This window comes from Alligator sinensis, unplaced genomic scaffold (assembly GCF_000455745.1).
Source record: "Alligator sinensis unplaced genomic scaffold, ASM45574v1 scaffold918_1, whole genome shotgun sequence".
Taxonomy (NCBI): Eukaryota; Metazoa; Chordata; order Crocodylia; family Alligatoridae; genus Alligator; species Alligator sinensis.
In genome coordinates, this window is record NW_005842676.1 from 454,965 (window position 1) to 479,745 (window position 24,781).

Here is a 24,781-nt window from a genome sequence, read left to right on the forward strand (position 1 = left end):
GGGAAAAGTATAAGACTGAACAGGAGATGGCTACCTGATGAATCAGTTCATCACAAAATTATCCTAGAGAACATCTCCCACCTTCCTGAATTTATCAGTAAATAAGTATTTCCAAATGCTAGTGAAACATATATAAGATGCATAAAAAATGATCAGAGAGGAAAACCAAGAAAATTGTATGTCAGACTAAGATCTTGCATTCAGTCTTTGTGCTATAAAAGGGACTGCTTTGGATTAGAACCAGGTTGTTATTGTGATTTTTCAGCACCTCTCTTCTGTTAAGAGGAATTTTCCGGGCTTTGCCGTTAGCTGATTTGGTTGCTATTTTTAAGCCTAAATTACATGGTTGCTGCTGTTCTGTAACTTTTTTTTGTTCATTTTGATTGGTGTTGTAACTTGTGAGTATTGCTACATATGAACACTTGTGCTATACACCTAATGGTGAGAGGAAACTGCTAGAAAATGACCTATATTTATTCATGTAAAGGTACTGGGCCACCTCAGGACCCTGGGTATAAACACTCATGTTCACGCAGTGGGTATCAAAGAAGGGGACACTACGTATCTGTAAGGAAGTTCCTGACCATTAGGGTAGAAAGCATGACTTTCAGTGATTAATTAAATCTTGTATGGAAAAGAGAATAGGTCCAGTAGGAAGCACTGAAGGAACCTTAACCCAGAATGTTTTAGAGCCCAGAGGATTTACTATCCCAGTAAACTCACTCTTCATGGGAGTTGAGAAATGGGAACACTTTTGCCAATTGCCATTGAATTGTGGCAGGGGGCCCATGTGATGTTTGACTTGACAAAACTCACTCCAAAGTTACTTGTCCAAGGCTCTGTGAACCCACTTAAAGCCTTAACACGCCCTGGTTTTACTGTTATACAGCTTCATCCCAGCTATACTGGATTCCACACTTTGACTAAACTATGTTAGTGATATCAGAGAGGCGGTTAGCGAGTTTGTCTGAAATCAGGCAAAAGATGGGGCAGGGTGGCTGGCACCTTAGAGACCAATGGGTTTGGAGGCATGAGGTTTCATAGACAGCAGTCTACTTCATCAGACATACAAAAGAGATTCTGAATGTGCTTTCCTAGGCAACAGCCACGTGTGAGAAAGTAGGTTGTTACTTATGAAAACTCATGCCCCTCTGAAACAGTCTCCAAGGTACCACCCTGCTCTACATTAGGGATATTAATAGCAATTTTCTTCTCAGTGTTGCACTCACCATTACAACTCCCTAGATAAGGGAAAAAAAGAAATAACTCATAGTCCCATTTTTTATAAAGTAGGGATATAACTTTAAGGGAGAAGTGTTTTTCATTCCACAGACTGGAGAATAAGTCATTCATTGTGAAATAACACAAATGTGAAAATATATTTATTTTTCTTTTTATCACGATGCATTCTCTGTTCTCTCTCTCTGATTTTGTGTGTCTGCCTTTCACCACCCCCTCACCTCCCCACTCTGGTTTAAAAAAAAAAAAGGGGGGGGGGGAGGAGGGGGCTTAATAGCTTTATTTTCCTAACGATGACAAAAATTAAATAGCAAGTCAAGGAGGATGCCAAAATTAATACAAATGGCACACTACTTAACAGATTTATGGACAATTTTACATGCTTTTTCCTCCTAGTCCCATTCTTTTCTTTTCTCTGAGCACCAATACTCACACCATCTGGTCCTCGGAACAGTGACAACCCTTCAGGCTTACAAACAGAAGAACCCTTGACAGAAATGCCTAGATTGTTGCAGTTATTTCTGGTAGATCCATCATATTGAGATGTTAAAATTTCCTCATATGTGAAATGAGATTTCTGGCTTTTTTCATTATCAGTAATTTCCATAGTTAAAAGAAATTACAAGATGCAAATATTGGAGGTGCTTGGATCTATGTATTGATGGAAATCAAGGCTGTTGTGTTGTCCCTTAATGATTTCTTATTAACTTGTACTCGTATACATTCCTTGTAGTTGTTAGTATATACTGATTCACTTTTTCTGGCTTACGATAATAAATGGGTAGTTTAGGGATCAGTTGCTTTTAGAATCTAATTAAATGGTTCATGATGAGTTAATGAAATTATTTTTGTGTTTGTAAAAAACAGTGTCAAAAATATGGTTTTTATTCGAACCTCTCTTCTTTAAAATAAGACTTTAACAAAACTGTCAATTAATTGAGTAGAGAATTAAAATTTCAAACTGTTTCCAAACAAAACTGCACTCTGATAATAGATCATTTTTAAAAATAGAAGAAAGTTGAGGTTAGCCTTGCAGCAGCAGAATCATTAAGAGGTGTTTTTTATTGAAGTGAAAGCATCTATTTATTAAATGTTTTACCTAATGCAATTTAGGAAATACACTATGAGTCCAGGGTGAATTGGGGAATAAATTAGATCAGAAAGTAGAACGGATTAAGGCTTCAGTCGGCGTTTTTTATTTTTGTATTAAAAGTGGTACATGCAAAGCTTTTAATCCAATAATGATTTTAAGTATTCACGTATCTGGTTAAATTAAATGACCTAAATTTCAGGCATCTGAGGGAAGAACAGGGCAGTTTGTGCAGATGATGTAAGTGCTTCATCACCACCCCCTGCTGTAATTAATTTGGACAGAGATCCATTGCTTATTTTTGCCAGTACTTTTGTTTCTAAAAGTTCTAGTTCCTCTGTACTTTTGACTTTTTAATATAAACATGTTGATCCTTTTTCATTTGTCTGTTTTTTTGTAGCAAATTGCCAGACCACCTGAACAAATTGACTGTTTTGCAAGTACCCCAAATAAACACAAATCTTTGAGTAGGGGATAACTGAGGTTAACTGGACAGAGGCAAATTAAACTCATTCCTCTTCATTTTGTCTTCTTATTGTAGTTAATCTGCTGGATTCAAAAGCAATTCAAGGGGAGCTGGGCTGGATCTCCTACCCATCACATGGGGTGAGTTCACTAGACTGTGAAATGGGAAAGTGCTGCTACAGATCAATGTGCTATTTAACCATTGTTTCCTCTTCAGAGAATACTGTGCAATAGCTGTGGATCTTTGGAGCATCAAAAATAGTCTTTTCTAAAGTTGAAAGTTATGGTTTGTGCTATATTACTATGGTACCTTTTCATTAGAAAATAGACCATGCTGCATGTATCCCCTAGTGAGATCATCCTGATTAGAAAGAATGAAAGGGAAGGGACTTCCCATTTTATGCAAATTACCTGCAAAGATCCTTCCCAGTTCTTCAACTATGTATATGTTTCTACAACATAGTGCAGAATCATGCTCTAACACTATTTTCTGATTCACTCAGATGAAAGTAATAGGAAAATGTGTAAACGGGTTTTCAATAGATGTTAAAGTATCTATTTTGTGCCTTTCTGGTGATCTGTTGTTAGTGAGCACTTCATTAAGGAAGGAAAATGTCTGGTTAATTTTGTTATGGATTTTTTTTCTTGGTATGTTTGCAACTTTTATCTGCAGGAAATAAAACTGACTTTCTTATCTGGGTCTGTGAAAGAATCTAGTTCCAGAATTCTCTGCTTTTAATGTTTAAACTTATTAAAAAGGTAATTTATCTTACAAGCAAGAGATGTATGTGTAATATGACCATATGAAATTACTTTTTTTTGGTGAAACAGCTATTTAGCTCTTTTCTATCTGCTATAACAATTATGGAAGGAGAAATGACATCTTTGATAAGTACTGGTTAGGCTAAAACAGTACTCCACTTCTATTTGACGATGCAGGATTCTTCCCGCCAGTACATTTTTTATCTAGTTTTTTGTATGGTCACAGTTAAAAAGCAGCAATATTTTCTCTGCCTCCCATTGGGAAAGAATTCCATAGCTTAATATATCTACCAGTAGGAAAGTTTGCTTCCATCCTCTGTTAAAAGTTTTCTCCTCTCCTGTCTCCATTTGATCCCATCACCCCTAGCAGGGACATTCTCTTGTATGCCATACTAAAAGATTCCTTTCCATCTTTGGTCTCAGCTACTTTCCACTGAAGATCAGGCAGGAAAATGGTGGCTAAAACACCTTTTTTTTTTTTTTTTTTTTTTTGTGACTGCTGTTTGAATATGATGATAGATTGGGAGAGAATTTCAGTGTTTGAATTTGATGGAGATGGAGATTAATCCTATTTTCATTTTGAGCTGCATTCATGTATCTGAGGCCTTTGTCCATCCCACAGTAAGTTCAGCAATATCATTTTTTTAAATTCAGAATGGAGTTCTAGGCTTTTCTTTTCCTTCCGGATCATAGTCTTGAGGAAAATTAGGTCTAAATTGCTTAAGTGCAATTTTGCATTAGCTCACTGAGAAATAAGATCACAAAATCTAAGGTAATTTTACCTCCTCCTTATTGTGGCTGCTTCATATCATGCATGCTGATGGATCACTCAACTTTTGTCTGGTTTTCTTCCTACCACAGCTTGCAATTGATGGAATGCCAAATCTTCTAGATTATCACATTCACTAAGATTCATCATTTTTTCTGGAATGGTTGGTAGCATAATTTGAGTCAGGGTTCTGGTATTTACGTGGGTGTAGGATGACTGAAAGTGGTTAGCATGGTATCGAGAAGGTCAGAAGGTGTTAGTATGTGCAATCTCAGATTTCAGTGGTCTAGCACATAATTAAAAACATTTTTAAATAATCATGCTAAAATCGATCATTTGTCAACTTCTACGTCTGTTTTGTTTTATGGATGTACTCTGTCATGACTCAACCTTCTCTATTGGAGTTGCCAGGCAGTGAGTACTCATGAAAGTTTCTGGCTACCAATCAGGTAGTTAGGCACCTAAACAGGACCTGTTCTTGGAGGCTAAACTCTTCAGAAAATCTTTCCCGTCTTGCAGTAAGTCCTCATGAGTCATAATTTTTAGTGTGATTTCTGCACTTTTCTCCATCCAGAATTTGCTTGAAGGATATTGAGTTATGACATTGTACATCTGTGAAACAAAACTGTGCCTGCAGAGAATAGTTAGGTTTCAAAATAGTAATGACAAGGGGTGTTGTTTTTTTTAAAATCATATGTTTAATGTTCATCTACAGTATTACGTTTTTACCTACTCAATATAGTGAGTTCCCCACGGGATGGCTTGGATATGTGAAAATGTAGTCGTTATATTTAGGTTCCTAAAAGTGTAGATGAACTCTTTGAAAAAATTGCTGGTTCTGGTTGTGTGTGCCGATTTCCTTGTGACAAGCTGGCTCCTGGTCTTATTGTAGGCTTGGAAATTGTGAATTTTAGAGCTCTAGTTGTGAGAGTTAGTGTGACCCCTTCTGTAGCTTCAAGACTACTAACTTGTCTGCTCTCAGTCTTTCTCGGTACATTGCTTACAGCATGGGTATCTCTCTCTCAAGATTCAGTTAGTAAATAATGGCTAGAGCCTGCTTTGTAAGTAACAAATGTTTTGAAACTACTCACTTCTGTTACAGTATTAATATATTTTACAATCTTTATACAGAGAGCATCTCTCTTTTGCCTCTTCAGAAAAAGCCTTCAAAAATGGTTCCAAGTCTCATGGAAAATAAGTAGGAAGATGGGTATTAGAATCCATATATCCCATGGCTGTTCCCATAGACTTTCCAGTGAGAAACCTTGTTGAGCTGGGTATCCAGAAAGGGATTCCCCAGAAATTTCCTAGCTCATCAGTTTTTAGCTGTCTATTTTGTGTTTTGTTTTACAAAGGCACTTTTTGTTCTTTTGGCAGTCACTTGGTCTCCTGTGCTGCTCTGATCTTCCTGCAGCTGTATCCCTCCTGTCTCAGATACCTAAAGCAGCAAGAGGCAAAGCAGCTGGCAGGGGAATGATATAGGACATGCTGGGGGCTGTAAGAAAAACAAACTTGCTAGGTTCCCTTCCACTATAAAAGCACCCCCAGATCTCACAGAGCATTTTTATTAGTTTTTGCAAGTCAGTATTGGTTTTGGTAAGTCTGCCCAAACTTTTCTTATGTGTGCTGTTCCTTCCTATCATAATATCCATGGGGAATAAGCTGAGGTAAATCATTGAATTGTACTGATGTGCTTGCAAGATAATAAAATCCTTAGGCTGAAGTCACAAGGCAGTAAATTCATTTATGTCTCGTTTCTTTGTGTGTGTAAGAGAACCAGATCTGAAACATTTTTCCTAAGTGTTCTGATGTTTTCCGTATAAAAATTGAAACATCAATAGAAAACAAGAGAAGTAGTAAAAAGTATCCTATTTAGCATGGGGTTTTGGTTGTAGCCGTGTTGGTCTAAGGGCATAGGCAGGCAAGGTTCTTTGGGTAGATTTGATATCTTTTAATTAGACCAACCACCTTTTTTCCTATTTAGCATGCATTGTACCATAAAAGTGATTTAAAAGAGAAGTCAAATAACCGTGGAAAAGAGAAACACCCTTTACATAGCACTTTATTTATACTATATTAATTAAAACCTGTAAATATGGCTGCATCTGTCTTCAAGCTAACTAAAATTATTAACTTAAACTTCAGTGGAAAACATTATAATAAAGATGTCACATCATATTGAAACATTGCTAATAGCGGATTGGTGATTTACAAGGTAAAGCTAATAGAGCTACACTTGAGGCTGTGATTCACAAATGAGACTGTTGGTATTGTGCCAACTCTTTTCCAAGATCCAGCAGTATTCTCAGAAGCTGCAAATGCAAGTATGCTGAGGAGGGTGACTAATAAAATATACATTTAAATAAAATAAAATTAAAATTAAATGAAATCTTCTAGTGATTTATCAAACAATGTCTAAAACTTTTTCTAGGTTCATCATGCTAGCTGAGCTGTTGACAGTTGATTCTAAAAAAAATGACAAGCCTTGGTTGTCATGCTCAGTATTCTGTAATACGTCTCATTCTAAAAATCTGATTTGACTTGGGGATATATAATAGCAGCTTTCAGAAATTCCTGAATATTCATGTTAAGATTTATAGCTCATTGGTATTCAGACATTTCTGTGTCCCACATAATAATTCTCTGATGGCAGTGTTTTAGCCCCTGGTTGATAATATCACCCTGTAAAAATGTGATCACTCCTTGAACCATCCCACACATCCACAATTTTGGCATCAGTAACACTAAGCTGGTCAAGCTCATTAAAAACAGTTAAAGACAAAGCATCAGCCCCTCCAGAAAGCAAAGCAACTGAATTAAAAATGTAATAGTTGGATTTGCTTATCCTTGAACATGATTGGCAGCAGCCACAAAACCCCTATCCCTTAGTACCATCGCTAGCACCTGCATATGCAACCTTTTGTGCTGTCAATCAGTCAAATACCAGTTCCATTTCTATAGGTTTCATTAAAAGGAAAAAAAAGAAGAACTACTTAGTCTTTGCAGAGGATATTATTGATATGCTGATTAAGCATAACACAAGTGATCATTAACTGCAATTCACGTAAATTATAGCAGCACAGATGTGGGGGTTGGGAGGAGTAGACAAGTCACTTCAGTAACATACAATACTAATGTGATGGATAATTCATACAGGACAAAGAGTAGAGCCTGATTCCTGCTCTGCATATTCATGTGAATATTCATGTTCGTTTCAGCATGATCTCTTGCATGACTAAGATGACTAGGCTCTGACCCTAGTTACATGTTCTTTGGTCAAATTGAATGCATCTTCATGATACACAACTGCTAATATGAAATGCAACCTTTTGTCCACATTCTGATTAGGAGATGGACTGATCTATCTTGCATGTCACCATTAACATTTATTTGCTGCTGGAATTTGTTTATTTTCACTGTGGTTACCAGAAATAGGGAAACTGTGTGTTTATTTTGTCTTTCTGTTAGTAAACAGCCATTCTTTGCATTTGTTTCCAATAAATCATACCTATTTGTAGATCAACTGCCTTAGTTATGATCAACATCAACAAAGTACAGACAGTCTTCGGACTTACGACACAATTGGTTCCTGAAAACCGCGTCTTAAGTCGAAAAGTTGTGAAATGGAACCAATTTTCTCATAAGAAACAAGGTTATAAATGGGGGATTGGTCCCTGAACCAAGGCCCAATACCTTATTTTCACCAAAAATACCCCAGAATTTTGTACTCGATCAATTATAGATGAGTAATATAGCTACATTAATGTATTTATATTGTAAATAGCAGTCATACTGATTTGGAAGGACTTCTTTGACGTGACTTTGCTGGGCTTTTTGAAGGGCTCTTGGTTGGACTTTTTGAAGGGCTCTTGGCTGCACTTTTCTCAGGAGTCTTGGCTGCAGGTTTTTCTGAAGTCTTGTCTGGTTTCTTTAAGAAAGTGTCCAAGGAAGTTTGGACAGATGTTCTTCTGGGAGATGAGTGACGCAGCGAACTTGGTCACTAGTGTGGCATCACATCAGATCAAGCGTTGTAAGTCAAAACTGACGTCATAAAGTTGAAACGGTGTCAATTTATAAATGTTGTAAGTGCTAAATGTTGTAACTCGAAACATTGTAAGTCGAGGACTTCCGGTATAAGCAAAAATTTCAAAGGCTGGATGAATTGCTTTACATCTGGAGGTAGCTTATTCAACCGTAAGGCCACTTTGGTCTAGCTCCACACTAACTGGATAGTTGTAGATGTTCATTATTTTTGCACACATTGTGCAACATTGTGCTAATATTGCGTGACACCCCAGGTTGTGAATCAGTGATCTAGAGTGACAAAATATTTTCATCCTATTTTCCTCTGACCTTTCCTCCCTGGCTGTAGATCCAAGTGCCATACTTTTAAGCATTTGATTTTGAAAATTTTGGGATAAGTGTTCCTGTCTCCTCCTTGCTTTTGTTTTCAGTCTCATAGTCCTGTGTATGAGAGCAGCTGCATATCTCAAGGAAGTTGGAGAAGAAGAAGTACAATTTGTGCTGCTTCTGGAATATTTTGTATTCTTGCTCCAATTCAGCCAATAGGCATTTTTTCTGTTGATTAAAATGGGAGCAGGATTCAAACTCTAAATGAAGAGGTAAGTTTCCTTCAGATTTTTCAATAGGATAAAATATTTTGTCACTCTAAATAAGTGATTCTCAACCAGGGTGTGCAAACATGATTCACAAGACAAACCCAGAGGGTGTTTATAGATGTGCTCTGGGGAGTGTGGGCAGGGCACTTTAACTAAAGCACCTGGAGCATCATATGTATCAGCATCCCCATGCTGAAAAATGGCAGTGGCAGCACTTTAACGAAAGTTAATTGAACGAGCTTTAATTAAAGTGCCCCACCACCATTTTTCAGCGTGGGGACGCTGATACATGTGACACTGGAGTGTATGGGAGTGTGATAATTACCATGCTCCAGCAGACTTCATTAATCAAATCTGCTCTGATGTGTTGTAATTACAGTGCATCAGAGCAGCCTTGCTGCATGTGTATAGGCACCCAGAGATTTCAAAAAGGAATCCGTAGTGTTAAAAATGTTCTGACCTGATATGTTCTGAGTTCTTTGCCAAAGAAGAATTTCTCTACTATTTTTCCATAGTCGTTTCCGAGGGGTACTTTGATTCTAAAAAGGTTGAGAACCACTGCATTGGATGATGTTCCCACCATTCCACAAAGCAGCGTTTCTAGGTCTATAAAGCCCTTGACAGACACTAGTGGATCCTTAGAACAGCTTTGTGTGCTAAGCAGTTGTAGCTGCTGTTTTCCCAGGTGAGAAAATGAAGGAAGATGAAGTTTAGTGATTTACTCAAAGCAGCACAGCAAATCTTTGCTGAAGGCAAGATTAGAACTCACAACTACCCAACATCTATCCTGGTGCTCATGTCCCTGGGTTACATTACTTCCCATAACCTTTTGTTTTGTTTTGTTTTGTTTTGTTTTTTGCCGACATGTACAGGAGACTAGGAGGCCCCAAACTCCAAAAATATTCACAGAGAGAAATGTAGTGCTAGGTCCTACAAGCTTTATTTGTGCTAGGAGTCCTGCTCTCATCTTTAATTTAGACTCTCATGAGGCCCCCATGAAGCTGTCATTCAGCAAAGTTTTTAAGTAGAGGCAGTCCTCGACTTACAATGTTTCAAGTTACAACATTTCATTCTTACAGTGTTTATAAATTGACACCCTGTTTCAACTTTATGACATCAGTTTCAACTTACAACGCTTGATCCAATACGACATCATGCCAGCGAACAAGTTCGCTGCATCGCTTGTCTCCCTGGAGATGCATCTGTCCAAACTTCCTTGGGCACTTTCTTAAAGAAAGCAGAATAGACTCTAGAAAAACCTGCAGCCAAGACTTCTGAGAAGACTCCAGCCAAGAGCCCTTCAAGAAGTCTAACCAAGAGCCTTTCAAAAAGTCCAGCAAAGTCACCTCTAAGAAGTCCTTCCAAATCAATATGATCGCTATTTACAATATAAATACATTAATGTAGCTATATTACTCTATTATATTACTCTATAATAGACTGAGTACAAAATTCTGGGGTATTTTTAGTGAAAATAGGGTATCGGGCCTTGGTTCAGGAACCAATCCCCTATTTATAACATTGTTTCTGATGAGAAAATTGGTTCCGAGTTACGTTTTGACTTAAGATGCGGTTTTCAGGAACCAATTGTGTTGTAAGTCCGAGGACTGCCTGTAGTGCTTAACTATAGTAGCATAACTGGCCAACAGGGGAGGGGACAGGTTTATAGCCCCAGGTGCTACCTTGGGTGCAGAACAGTTGTTGCCATAACAGCAGCTGATTGTGCTGCTGCAGTTGGTGCAGCAGGAGTACTGCCTCACATACTGTGTAGCTGCTTTGAGTGCAGAGCTGCACTGCTGTGCCTCTGCTTAGCTATCTCCCTGCTCAGCTAAGCACATAAGCACATGTGATAATCCCATTGATTTCCTTCTGTTTAAAAGCATGTGATTTAAATTAAGCATGTGCTTAACTGGGCTGTGCCAAAGCAGGACCAAAATAAAGAAGGCTATTTATGTGGTTTTCCCTTCCCCTTTTATAAAAATACTGTGAAAAGACAATATATTTTCTTCACATCTTAGAATGACATTTCTATTGCACTGAAGTCCAAACTCTGAAAATGACAGCCCACACTAAACTTGTTCTGCTTCCTGTCTTTTGCTGACATGCTTGGCACCCTGTACAGTTTCTGGCCTTCTTCATGGGATTTGTGGAAGAGTGGGTCTGAAGAAGAATCTCTATAAAATATGCTTTTGGATGTCGTTCATGACTAGGTGGGGTGAAAGGAAATCTTCCTAGTTGAACTTGTCTATGTTACAGAAAGTCTTAGTAAAATGGCTGTTAATCAAAAACCACTTGGAGAAGGGATATCCACCAAGGTGCATTGTAGAGCTAGTGCTGGCATCAAAAAGTGACTTTAGTGCTTGTGAGGTCTAGATGCACAAAACGATGGTAGAGGTGCTTGAAAGCACAGATGATTGAAATTGGTTCCTTAGTTTCTAAAGCAGTTACAGATGAAAATATATATTCATTTATGTTCTTTTATCTATATATATATTCATAAATAATCATCTTTTCTACACCTTTAAAGTTAACTGACTACATGGTTGCAAATTGGCCTTGAAAATTTTTTATCCTGCCTTTTGGTGTGCCTTTGGTTTTCTCCCTATCTGAAATGGGGATATAACCCAGTGCATTAATTGTGTAAGTTTTCATAACATGTTTATAAAGTGCTTAAAGATTAAACAGAGTTATAGGAAGGGAACTTAAACTTAAGATTAAAATATAAAATATCTCCTTTTATATATTTTAAATATTTAAATACTGCTACAAAATGGAAGCATATGCTTTATTTCCTATACGGTGCATTTTCCTGTTCAATAGTAGTAGCAATTAATTAGCTCTAATTGAAGATAACTCATTTTATTGAATACCAAGATTATTGATGTTACGTCTGAGGCCTGGTCTCTTACCAACTGTATATATTGTAGACCATCCTCATAGATTTCAGGATTTGTGTGAGTGGTACTTGAGATGCAAGCAGAATATTTTGACAACTGCATGTCAGAAATAACCACCTAAGTTTCTAGCTTTGTAAATGACTGTCTAAATGTTTTTTATACTGAATAGCTGATCGAGAAAATCTTTTTTTTATTTTTGGTATTTTATATCTGAGGATTCTGGGTAACTTGGAAATTTGATGTCTGATCTATATCTAAAATAGAGTATTTGCATACTTGATCTTCTTCCAAAAAGGAAGAGCATCTACCTGATTAAATTAGAGAAATTTTAAAATTCATACCCAATTTATATCTCTATAGCTATATAAATCTATAGACTGGGTATGAATTTAAAAAGCTTCTCTTATATCTATAGATATATATATAGAGCGAGATTTATATCTATCTATAGAGATATATAGATTGAGTATGAATTTTAAAACTTTTGTTTAATCAGGGAGACCCTCTTTCTATATATATTTCTTGTGACTATAAAAATTTGTAAAGTGTCATTCCTTTGGAATGAAACTTCTTTCTCCGTATTAGCACACGGTTTTGTTTAATGTGTAATACCCTTAAGATGAAGAATTTTGCTCTGTAATTCTATGAGACATTTACATTTTCTCTATTTCTAAATAAACAAAATAGCATTCATTTAAATGATTTCAGTCATGGCTCAGTTTGCAAAGTGGAAACTTTTTCAGACTGTCCGCTTCATTTTGCTAGCACATAGCTCAAGTAAAATTCCTGGTTTGTAATTCTGTAGTTTTCTTCCTCTTCGTAGCCACGTAAGTTTTGGAGCATCCAAGTGCAGATGAAAATGGTGGTGCATGTGTTGTGTTTTGTTTGCCTGGGTCTGGATTTTTTGAGGAATTTCTTTTGTGCCCAGATTTTGCGTATCAGATGCATATTCACAGCCTTAGAATAGAAGCAGGGGGGCTGGATTTAACTTGTGTTTGCCTTAGTTGGCTTTGATTTCTTACCTCAGTTATTTTTTAAATAAAAAAAATCAAAATAACTTGCTTATTTTAGCTGAAGCTGAGTGGGGAAAAAATGGAGGGGGTGACTAATAGTACAAAAATATTTTTTTGAAATTCATACATACTTGTGCAGTATTTTTCCAGGTCTAAAGAGTCACTCACTTTTATTTAAAAAGAAAGGACTTATTAAAATGTGAATGAAAAATGCAAAAATTGTTATAATTAATTGACTGTTTTAATAAATTCTAATTTTAATCTACGCCTTCCTTTACACTTTTAGATGACTGTGGTAATGTTTATATTCTGTCAGCTTTTCCAAGATTTTGATAACTTTCTGTAAGGTAATCGAAAACATTTTAATTCTAATTAAAAGAAGAGTAGTTCTTTCTATAGCAAGGATCGCCACTTTTGTTAACATTAATCTTTTTCATGATATTCTCTGACACTCCAAATAAATTGTAGTAATACTTCAAAAACAACAGCAACAACAAAGAAGGGTGCAGTAAGCGCAGTATCCTTTTTCAGACTGGGGATAAAATATTGAACAACCATCTTCTTTAATTAGTTATATAATCAATCATTGTGCTATTTGTGTAGTAGGTTGTTACAAGTTGGATATCATTTTTCTGTGGTTTCAAAAACCAGCAAGTTTCAGCTACTATTCTAAGGCCTAAATAAAGATTTTATTTAGAACTAGTGTTGCATGTGTTCCAACTTCCCATATTTCCTTTTAACTTCAAAACTTAGAAACAGTATCATTTCCCTCATGGGTAGGAATTGCATTTCTGTCAGTCTGTCAGCATAAATGCAGACCATTTGTGAGAAGTTATCAGAAAAGTGATCACCATTAGGTATTTTTCTCTTACTAAAGAAAGCTTTATTATTACATTTCTCTATCATCTCTCATTTTCTGCTGTGGTGAATTTATTTGCCTAAAATGCAATAAAACAATCAATTGCTAAAGCTAATGGGGAAACAAAAGAAAAATGTCTTGTGATATCTTAAATGTAAATACTAGATCATATTCATGGTGACATGCATCGAGAGAAAAATGGTTAAATATATGAGCCAAAAAAATATTAGCTACAATGTCTATAAAACAATCTTCATAAATCATTTGTCTTGCTGATAACATTGATATCACTGCAAAATAACTGTCACCATCTAATGTGTTTGTTTACAACTAATTCATTCTGGTTTTCTGAGATTCTTATAATTAAAATTAAATGACTTTCTCTATAGAAGTAACTTGGTGTTTCATGCTAGTTTACTTGTGCCTGAATGGCTTGTAGCAAAAAACAAAGTTTACCTATTAAAAGGAAACCTCAAGGTAAATGGATAAATGGTCTAAATTTACAACTGAAACTTATTGGCAAATAATGGAATTGAGAATATAGCATGTAGTGCCTGGGTAGAGTAGATATATAATATGCTTTGTTGTTTGCCTCTGTAAGACAACACACTTTTATAAAGACCCAAAGGCTACCTCTAGTAATGATCACTTTGACACCTTAGTGTACCTTTCTCCTTGCAAATAAATTATTTTTTGACCTCTGTCTAGCAATTAGTGATTATTTTTGTAAACAGTTTGCCTTGATTTTTTCTTTTTAAATGAGGAACTATAGGGTGTGTCCAGATGAGCGTGCATGTGCAGGGGCGTGTGTTCACTGTGGCACAAATAGCAGTGGCACATATTTGTGCTGCTGTTTGTGCCCCAGGGCATACCGCTGCAAGTGTGTGCCAGTACACACCAAATTGTCTCAGGTAGAGTAGGAGAAGCTGGGTCCAGCACCTGTGCTGGCCCCAGCAGCCTCACCTGATGTCCTGGGGGCTTCCTGAAGCAGCAGCAGCATCTGTCTGTCCAAACAGAGCCTGACCAGCAGCCAGAGTGTGGCTCCGGATGGTCGGGCTCCATTTCTGGCAGAGCATGCTGCTGACAAATGTGCCATGCCACCTTTTTCGGTGGTGGTTATTTTTTACATTGAGATCTCTCAGTGTCAAATTTTGGCATTTTGCTGCAAATTAGCAGCATGGTGAATGGGTACATTTGCGCCACATATGGTTTGGGGCACCTAGGAGAGCTCTGATGTGCTCCAAACTGCATGTGTGCGCTCAGTTGGACACACCCATAAAACGCATCTTCTACACACAGGGCAGTATGTTTGGTAAGCTCTCGTGAGTCTGGTTGGTAAAGAAAGAATGCGTTATTAACTTCCTGAGCTGTTGTGTAGTCTGGGTCTACCTAGGCCTCTGCCAGCAACCTTGCAATATTATGCTTGTTCAGATCCCTAGGTACTCTAGTTTTGAGGTAGGGAAGTAGTATAACATGATGCCCCTGCATTGATTGTCAGCAGCAGGAACTGAAGCCTGGACTGCTTGATCAAAAACTGTGAGCATGTGCTGCCAATGCCAGAAAACTAGTGTGTCAGCTCAGCAGCAAACTCACTGGTAGACTTCCAGCCATTAGAGCCATGCTGTATAACTGTCGTTATGAGATTTTTAGTTCAGCCACCTGTCCTTAGTAGCAGTTCTGCTCTTAGCAGACCTCTTCCTTTCTTTGTTGGCCTGGCCCTAGGGCTCTTCTGCCCCTCCTGTTGCTAGCACTGGCTTGTCCCCTTGGTATCCTCTTGTATTCTGGCAGCTGAGGAAAGCTACCTCCTGCAGTTTCAGTTAGCTCTCCTCCTGGTATTGGTGCTTCAGAATTTCCCTATGCCACCATAGCCACCCTTTCATGCCTTCTGTTGCCTCCAACATCACTAAAATTGGAAGCAGCAGTAGCCCAAATCCTGTCGGGTTTCTGAAGAGATGCTTAGAACAGAATAGGAACAGGCAGCCACAAAGGAAGTGGAGAGAAAGGTTTATCAGTGATCCAGGAAAGTAGGGAAGGAATTGTGAATTCAGTCATTTCATCTGGCTATTGGATTTCAGTTGGGTTGCTAGTAAGGAAGTTACAAGGCTGGTTTAGCTAATGTAGTCACACCCTTCCTAAAACGGTGTCCTCTCATTTGTATAGTAACTCACCTATGATTAGCTTGATACCTATCATTGCAGGTGATGTAGTACTTCCAGATTTTTGTATTTTTTGAGGAGGCTGTGTGTGAGTTGGGGAAAGTTTTAAAACCTGTTCAGCTGGACTTAATCATTTCTCAGATATCATCTTGCACTTACATGGCCTCCATCACCCTGAAGAATCCAGAGCACTCTCCACATCATTCATACTTGAATCACTTGAGCCTCCCTCCAATGCAGTCACCTATGGGTGGAATGCTGCAGCTGTTGAAAAAACGTGCAGCAACACTAAACATATCGGCAACTGGAACTGAAAAAGAAGAAGGCAGTCAACTGTGTTTGCAAAAAATGTGAAAGCCTCTCTAATGTGAAGACAGGGAAAGTATTGTACATTTTGAAGTTGGCGTCTGCAGCCCAACCCCTTTGCCCTGTGGTTTTGCCATCTTTCACAAGCTGAACAGGGTTGATGTGAATCAATCTGTCTTTTCGAGGCCCATCCACTCCTATCCCTATCAATGCCTGCAGGCTCCAGGAGGTTGTGCTGGGGATTCAGCAGATGGCACTGTTCCTTTTAGAACTGTATTAAATCAGCCTTGCGTGGTTTTTGGAGGCACTGTGCTACTGAAAGTGTACAAGTGGAACTCATCTCCTAACCTATTTCAAGTAGAACTGGTGATATTCATCACCTTCTGCTGTAAATTTTCATTATGCTCTTCATGTTTTCTTAAGCAGCTGATGTTTTCTACCCTGTAGACATGAATGTTTTGGAACCAAGTGAAATAGTACTAGCATGAGTGTTCTGTTTTTTAAGCTTAAATTTCTAAAGTCCCTTTGGGTTAAAAGGTGTTATGCCAGATTTTTTTTTCTTTTTGGAATTAATTAATAGTGCTCTTAGTCTATGACTAAGACATACGGGGTGCATCTACACATGCCATTAAGGCAACATGATAAACTCCAGAGCAGTTCATGCCAGGTGTAGGGGTCACCATCTACACAGACATTTCGGCTGAGTTAAGTACTCTGCCATAAAATAGTACTGTCCCTAACTACTGTGGAGTTAATTAATTTACTGTACCCTAATACATGTAGATGTTGACACTTTACTGCGGAGTTAATTAGTCAACTCCACAGTAAAGGTCACATGTAGGTGCACCTACTGTTATCCATAATGTGAAACACGTTATGGTCACAGTTTTTTTACATGGCATGTACAGTACTTACTATTTAAGAACCCATGTACACAGAGAGCTTTGCTCTACCATACTGTGTGACACTTGGTCTTTTCATGTCTGTGTTGGTTTTGCCACCTATCATCTGTTTCCTGATGCCTGTCAGACTAGAACTACATTTTCCAGCTGTTGAAAATGTTGATTTTCATAAGCCCAGAAGGGGAATAAAGACATGCAGAATGATCATTAGTTGTCTCTTAGCCTGTATACATACGGGCTAACACACTGCTCTATAATGTGATTTATGAGCTGGTCACAGAATAGTCACTGGGCAAGTAGGGACATTTGACTCAGTTCTTCCACAGTTGACTGAAAATTGATTTTTGTTCAGACTCTGGGGAACAAATTTGGAACAGCTCTGTATAGGCTCTTGTATTTTAAAATGAAATGACAAATTAAAACCAAAATAACCATTTTTTACAGGTGAGATATATACTCAGCTTTATCTAATACTATAGATTTATCACTGTTTTTTTAATTTCCAAATATTAAATGCTAGCAGCCACATTATAACCTGTGTAGACTAGTCAAATAGTGTTTGTTTTGTTTTTCCTGTGAAGAATATTTCATTACCATTGAATTCTGGTGTAAGTGTACAGCATTAGCCACTGCCATAGATATAGCACTTACCAACACTTCACCTACAACCATGTCTAGAATGGTTTTATTGGAGTTAGCCTAAATTCCAAAATACAAGTTATGACTGTGTATGTTAACTTTAAACTGAAATGTAGTTTTCACTCAGAAGAACCTGAAAGTTTTCAGTGGGGCTAAAAGTTCTCCTGCATAGGTATTTTAGGGCAGTCCTACTAGATCCTGATACCGTTTTCATCTATATAGTAACTTGCCTGTATGGAGAACTGACATGCAGAGAAGCTCCTGTGGGGCTGCAGAAATGAAGTCAGAGGCATGGAGTAGGGATGTGGCTATTCTGGCTTTGCCACCTGCTGGATATTTCAATATAGAAACTGTCTTTAAGCAGTTTTAACTTAACTTGTCCCTTGTCTAGAGATCTGTAGAGCTATAACAAATACCATCCTGGATCCTGACATAGCCATTCATGCATGGGAAAGGGATCATAAGAGATATATGGAAGTACAGGCCCTTTATTCCCATGGGTTTACTTACTTTACTTTACTTCATCTTGGTTCCTGGAAGTAGGAATTCATATCCTCACTCATTCTGTGCTGTCCAAACCCCTTTTTACCAGAAGAGGGAATTGCCCTCAACTGGAATGCAACCTTTTGTAGGCAATTGATTGTACACCCGTAGCTGGACAGAGACCAGTTTCTGGTCTTTCATCTATTATTATGTATTATTACAATAGTACCTCATGGTCAATCAGTCAACAATGATGCTAGACACAATGCAGACTTAAGATGAGGGATGATCTCTGCCCAAGAGAGATCTCTGTTTAAGTAGTCAATATAGACAGTAGACAGGAAGAGAGATATAACATACCAACAGAGAGACAGTATTGGAAGTGCCATGTTTCCCCTGCTTTGGGGTATTATTTTTATGTTTAGATCCTTTAGGCTTAACCAAATTTGGGAGGGGGCAAGAAAAAGGGGAGGGGAGAACTGAACATAGTGGAAAGTGAAGAATATATGGCAAAAGAGGAAAGAAGGAGGTTGAGGGAGAGATGAAATGGAGTTCAGATGAAAAAGCCAGGTTGAATGGTGTGGGGGGTCACCCAGAGCACAGGGAAGACAATGTCCAGTTTGAAAACTGTAGGAAGAAGCTTGATGACTCATCAGTATCCCATAGACCCATGTTTAAACTGCTTTTGCAGGTGTTCTTATTCCCTTCATTCTTTGGCTTGCTTTCCCCTGAAAACTGCATTCCTAAAGCCATGGTCTGGGTTGGAGAAAGTGTGCTACAAGGGTCCCACTAAGAGGAAGGGGATCAATCCTCCTTCCATCCTTCTGAATCTCTAAAAATGCCACCTGTTCATGGACTCCCAGTTCCCATTACACATCCAACTCATTCCCCTATGAAGCAGTACTCACTCAAACTGCTTTTTCAGCTGATCCACTGGTTTATATTCCTTTGAATTTATATGTCCTAGTTGTTATATATCTGTATCTGTATTGTGTTTGCACAGTTCAAGTCACAAAAAACCAAAATGGGAACTTCCTGGCCTTGTACAGACATTCAGTTTCTCCTGGGAATGCTATTCAGGAGAAATACAAGTGTACAGATGTTCAGGCTTTTTCTCTCAGGGTAAAAATGGCTGCTCCAGTAGAAAAATAACCTGGGAACAATCAGGGTAAATCATTCCCAGGAGAGTTCCTCCTGGAAGACCTAGTCTCTGTACATGCTACTTCTCTTTAATTGTGTGTGTTGCACTAAATTACAGTGACATACTATACACATCCTATAACATGTGAAAAGCGGTTGTACTAGTATTGCTGCTGGAACTTGATATTGTATATTTCCAGATATATTGGTGACTTACCTGAGCAACCTTTTGCTGCACTACCCATGGAGGTAAATTAATTTATTACGAAAACCCAGTAATAACTGTACAAACTGCAGAGCATTTATGTAAATATGCTGTAGCCCGAAGGAATTTTTGGTGGAGTAGCTGAACTCTTTTTCCCTCCTGCCGGGACTGTAATTCAGTGGCATCCATTCAGCAGTAAATGATTTTCAAATTAGAACATTTTCCTACAATGAAAACATCTACAGGGGTGAACATTAAGTGAATTGGTATTGTTGTATTATTTGGATAAGGGGCAGAAGGAGGCAGTAAAGGAGGCAGCTCGCAGAGAGAATGTGGAGCACAGCTGCAACCCTGCCCCATTACAGTACCATTGGCTTTCATGGACTGTCTGAATTCTACCCCAGTAATCTTTTGTAGGCAAAATAGCTCTTCTCACAAACTAGTAAGTGGAGAGGCAGATGGTAAATGTCACCATAGCACAAAGGTAGCAAGACAGAGTTAAAATCTGTTAAACACAATAAATGCAAGCGTTGCTGAGTAGTGCCACAAATTGAAACAAGGGCTTTGCACAGTTATGCCAATTCTTTGAACTGATGTGGAAAATGACAGGATCATATAGACACAGAGGATGGAAGCTGCTTCATTGTTCTGTTCCTGCAAAGACCGTGGCTGTATTTTAAATGTATTTTAACATTCTTTCTTTCTTTTTCACAATATATGTATACATTGAGAGTGTGTATGGAAGTGTTCCATGCGTATTTTACAGCACTGTAATTTAGAGCGCTTCTAATAGCACTATAAATTTACAGTGCTCTTAAACATGACAGAAGTGCAGTGTTTGGTGTGTGTGCATGGGGAGTAAGGGGTGGGGGTGGGAAGGGGGAAGGGCCTCTGAGCCTTCCTGCACTTTCCAGGCTAGGAGACAGGGAGCACTCTGCAGCCTTCTGGAGCTTCTCCCTTCTCCACTGGTCAGAAATTTGACCAGCATACAGAAGTTATGTAAAGCGCTGCTGGTTGCTAAAGTGCTATAAAATATAGCATTTTAAATTTAATACCTCATTTAACAAGAGTTAATTTAAAGTGCTGTACCATTTTTAAGCAGACAAGGTTCCTTGGGTGAATTTGATATCTTTTATTAGACCAACCCAAATGGTTGGAGAATAGTTATTAAGCAAGCTTTCGAGTTCAAAAACAAGCTTTTGAGTTTTTGAACTTGAAAGCTTGCTTAATAACTATTCTCCAACCATTTGGGTTGGTCTAATAAAAGATATCAAATTCACCCAAGGAACCTTGTCTGCCTATGTCCTTAGACCAACACGGCTACAACCTACCCCCCTGTACCATTTTTAAAGCACTTTACCCATTTTTAAAGTGATGTAAAGCCATACACTTCTGTTAAGTCATGGCAATAAAGCACTTTAAATGGTGAAGAAAGCAACTTCCGTACAGACCCTTGAGAGGCTGGAGAAACTTAGAGAGTAGAAAAAGGCTTGCGGATCGAACATTAGTATGAAGTGATGCTAACTGTATGGGGTTTGAGGAAAGATTTACATACCCTGATATCATCTTAGTAAATTCCATTGTTGTTCAAGCTTTTGCCAATACTGTAGGTGATTTTTATAAGGTGGGGGAGCGCACACTTATGAGCAAATTGTATGTTTGGTTAGATCAGTTAATAATACTGATGAATGTAAACTGAGTGTTGTGCAATTCATGTTATATTAAGTTGGAAAGCTAGTGATGGTGAGATCTGGATATGGAAAATATTTTTTTGAGCCTGAGAGTCATGCTTCAATCTAAGGAGACAGCGAGGCATTCTGAAGAGAGTGGGGAGTGGCAGTTATTTTAAAGTTATAGAAGGAAACAAAACTGTTAGGTTATGACAAAAGAGCATAATCTATTCAGTTTTGAAATTCAGTTTGAAGAGTGTTGGGATCATAGGAAGATGAGTATATCTTTGGACTTTTTTTCAGTGGGTTGATGCAGTTATGTCACTGGGAAGTGTCTGCCATATTGTTTTATACCGGATATAAAATTTACATTTGATTATGTCTGACATGTTTTGAAGTAACTTTTTAAAACCATGTGTATCCTCACTGGTGCATACAGAGGTATTTACAAATATCAGTCAAACGTGATGTGTGTTTAACCTAGTTAAGCAGTCGGGGTGATGGCATTGCCATGAATGAATGTAAACAGCTTTCGGCATGCCCACTTGTAGTGCTTTTTGCATAAAAATTAAGCTAATTTGGTGAACTCTGGTTTTTTTCTATCATTTCCCCCCATCATTTATGGAAACTGATTTAGAGGCATAGAATCTGACCTTTCTTTTGAGTTCTTTATTTTTTATTAATTTTTTCCATGCCTATGTCCCAGTTTTTTGTGTTCACGAACAGTAGACTTTATGCAAGCAGAAAGGACTTGAGTAGAAGATATTCAACATCCTACATATAATTAGAGTTCTTACAGCATTAACACAAATGTTCTCACTATGTTAAGGCAATCTCTGTTCATGACATTGGTTAGTTTCTGTTTTACCTGATAAAGGGGAACTTGGTTGGGGACTAACAGACCAGATCTGTTATGCAGGCAGAAACTCGATCCTTTAATCATTAAATGCATTGAGGCCTGTTTTTGTAGCCATTTTGCATGCTAAGCAGAGCCAAATTTCTCTGAATTCACAGTGGGTTCCCTGACATGGCACCCATGGGATAGGATAAGAGGGAAATATATAATATTTCCTTCCCCGCCCTGCTACAGACTTATAACAACCATCTAACCCCCTACTATACCGTGTTAAATTGTCTTTGTTTCTTTGGTTTGAATCAGTATAACCCTATTCCCTTAAGAGCTATTCTAGATTTACATTGATGTAATTGAGAATATGGTCCATTTCAAGAAAAGTACCTGCAATGAGTTTGAGAATGAAGTAGATAGTTGAATGGGTCTTTTTCATTTCTCTTGTCCTGAGTACAGGTAATGATGCATTTGACTATTTGGTAAAAGAAAAAAAACCCATTAACTTAAATATAAAATTGTTAAATTTCAACAAAACACATTTTGTGACCTTTGAAGAAATTGGGGGAGAAATCCAGTGGGATAATGTACTGGAGGGAAAGGACAGAGATAGGAAATAGGCATTAGAAAATCTGTTATTGGTTCCAAATGGCTGCAAATGCATTTGCTGTGAAAAGACAGGATGAACACAGAAGTGCAATAAGCAATCAGTGATTAGTGGGGTAAGCAACTTATGGATGACTGTTAGGGCTTGGAAAGATTACATGATGGTTTATAACACTATAAAAATGATGATAAGGAAAAGTATCAAAAGGTCATAATAAAGAAGAACAATGTATTAAATTATTTGAGGAAGAACTGGTCAATGGAGGAAGTGCTATAGCCTCTTAGCAGTGGCCAGAATCATTTAATAAATGTGGAGATTTCTTTAAAAAAACCTGAATTAATGATTTGCTTCAGTGTTCACAATGCTGCAAGGAATGACGGAAACACCTATAGCCTATTATATATTTTCTAAAAAAAAGAAAGGAATAATGAAAGAAAGATCACATTGGAATAAGTGATCGTGTACCCATTTCATATTAATCAGCTTGTTCATTGAGTACCATAAGTGTACTCAATGAACCATTTATGTACCATAAATGACTCTTATTTATGGTTCCCTGCTTTATGGTTCAGAAATGTGGACTACATAGGCTAGGCATATCAAGGGACTGAACAGCTTCTGCACAAGATGTCTGCATCTAAGATCCTGAAAATAAAGTGAGAAGACAGAATACCAAACACAGAAGTACAGGAGTGCACAAGATTGACGCTGAGAAACCACTATCAAGAAGAAAAGGTTGCAATGGATCGGCCATGTCAGGAGAATGGGAGAAGACTGTATCCCCAAGAATATTTTGTAGACTGAGATTTGAGACAGCTTTAGAAAGCAGGGTTGACCTCTATGATGGTACCATGATGTGCACAAAAATGACCTGAAGTTGTTCCACATCAATGTAGAAAGCTGGGAGGAGCATGCAGAATCCTGTCCTATCTGCAGGGAACATCTGGCACTGGGTACAGTTTAATGTGAAGTGGCTTTGATCCAGAGGATGGAAGCAAAGTGAGAAAGAAGAAAGCAGCATGCTGTAAATTTGGACTCCAAGATAGACAACATACGAATCTGTGAAACTTGTAACAAGCAGCTGTGCTCTCAGATTGGGCTTCTCAGCCGCAAATGGATTCATCAAGCATCTGACAAGATCTCTTATGTGTACATCAGGGATAGGCAGCGTTTTTGGCTGGAGTGCCAAAAAAACCGCAATGTCTACCTTGTAAGGTGCCGGAGTACCGGCATGCCAGAAAAACAAAACCGGGGCGGAGGTTACATGGCAGGACATGCTGCATATGAATATAGTTAATAATAATAAATTTTGCCTTTTTTTTTTTTTACAGTAAATACCAGGCTTTCTAAAAATTCTAAACCTGGTGACACTAAATAAAACTTCTTGTACTACTTTTGCTGTTGTGTATTTTTTGTTGTTGTTGTTAAACGTTGTGATGAGAGAGAGAAAAAAAGAGAAAAAGTGGGGCGGGAGAAAAAGAGGGGAGAAATGATGAAAAGAAAGAAAAAGAAAGAGGGAAAGAAAGAATAAGAGAGAAAGCAAAAAAAGAAAAGAAGAGAGAGAAAAAAGAGAGAGGAGAGAGAAAAAGGAGAAAGTAACAGAAAAAGAAGGAAAGAAAAGAAAGAAGAGAAGAAAGAAGGAAAAAGAAACAACAACAACAAAAAATAGGGGAGAAAGAAAAAAAGAGAAGAGAGTGCCTGGCGTGCCAAGCAAAATGTCTCCCTATGCCACTAATTGGCACATGCTGGGGGTTTCCTATCCCTGGTGTACACAATGATCCAGAGGATCAACAGTTGCCTATATGTCTTACGCTCCAAAAGAAGTATTGTGATTATTTTGGAAAAGACCATCATAAATCTTACACAGAGGCAGACAGAATTAGGACTGTGTAGGACCAGATCCAGAAGAGAATAATCTGAAAAAAAGGAAAGAAAGAAAGGGTGGAAAAATGGAGGGGGGAAAAGGCTAGAGGAGAGGAAGTGAGTCATCTATGAGAAGAGAGAAAGGAAAGCAGCTATGATGTCAAGGTAGAGTAGATCATGCATACCATGTATGTCATGGGGAGTCTCTGTATGGCACATGGCAGGTTGTGGAAGCAACAGATAGGGAAAG

At 38.0% G+C, this 24,781-nt stretch overlaps 1 protein-coding gene across 1 annotated transcript in view; it reads left to right on the plus strand.

Moving 5' to 3' along the window:
- Positions 1–742: 742 nt before the first annotated feature.
- Positions 743–24,781, plus strand: part of EPHA3 (EPH receptor A3) — a 352,724-nt gene continuing 328,685 nt past the window's right edge. The window contains exons 1-2 of the mRNA XM_006033907.2: positions 743–932; positions 2,871–2,935. Coding sequence (XP_006033969.1) covers positions 743–932; positions 2,871–2,935 — 255 coding nt within the window. The remainder of the gene's footprint in view (positions 933–2,870; positions 2,936–24,781) is intronic.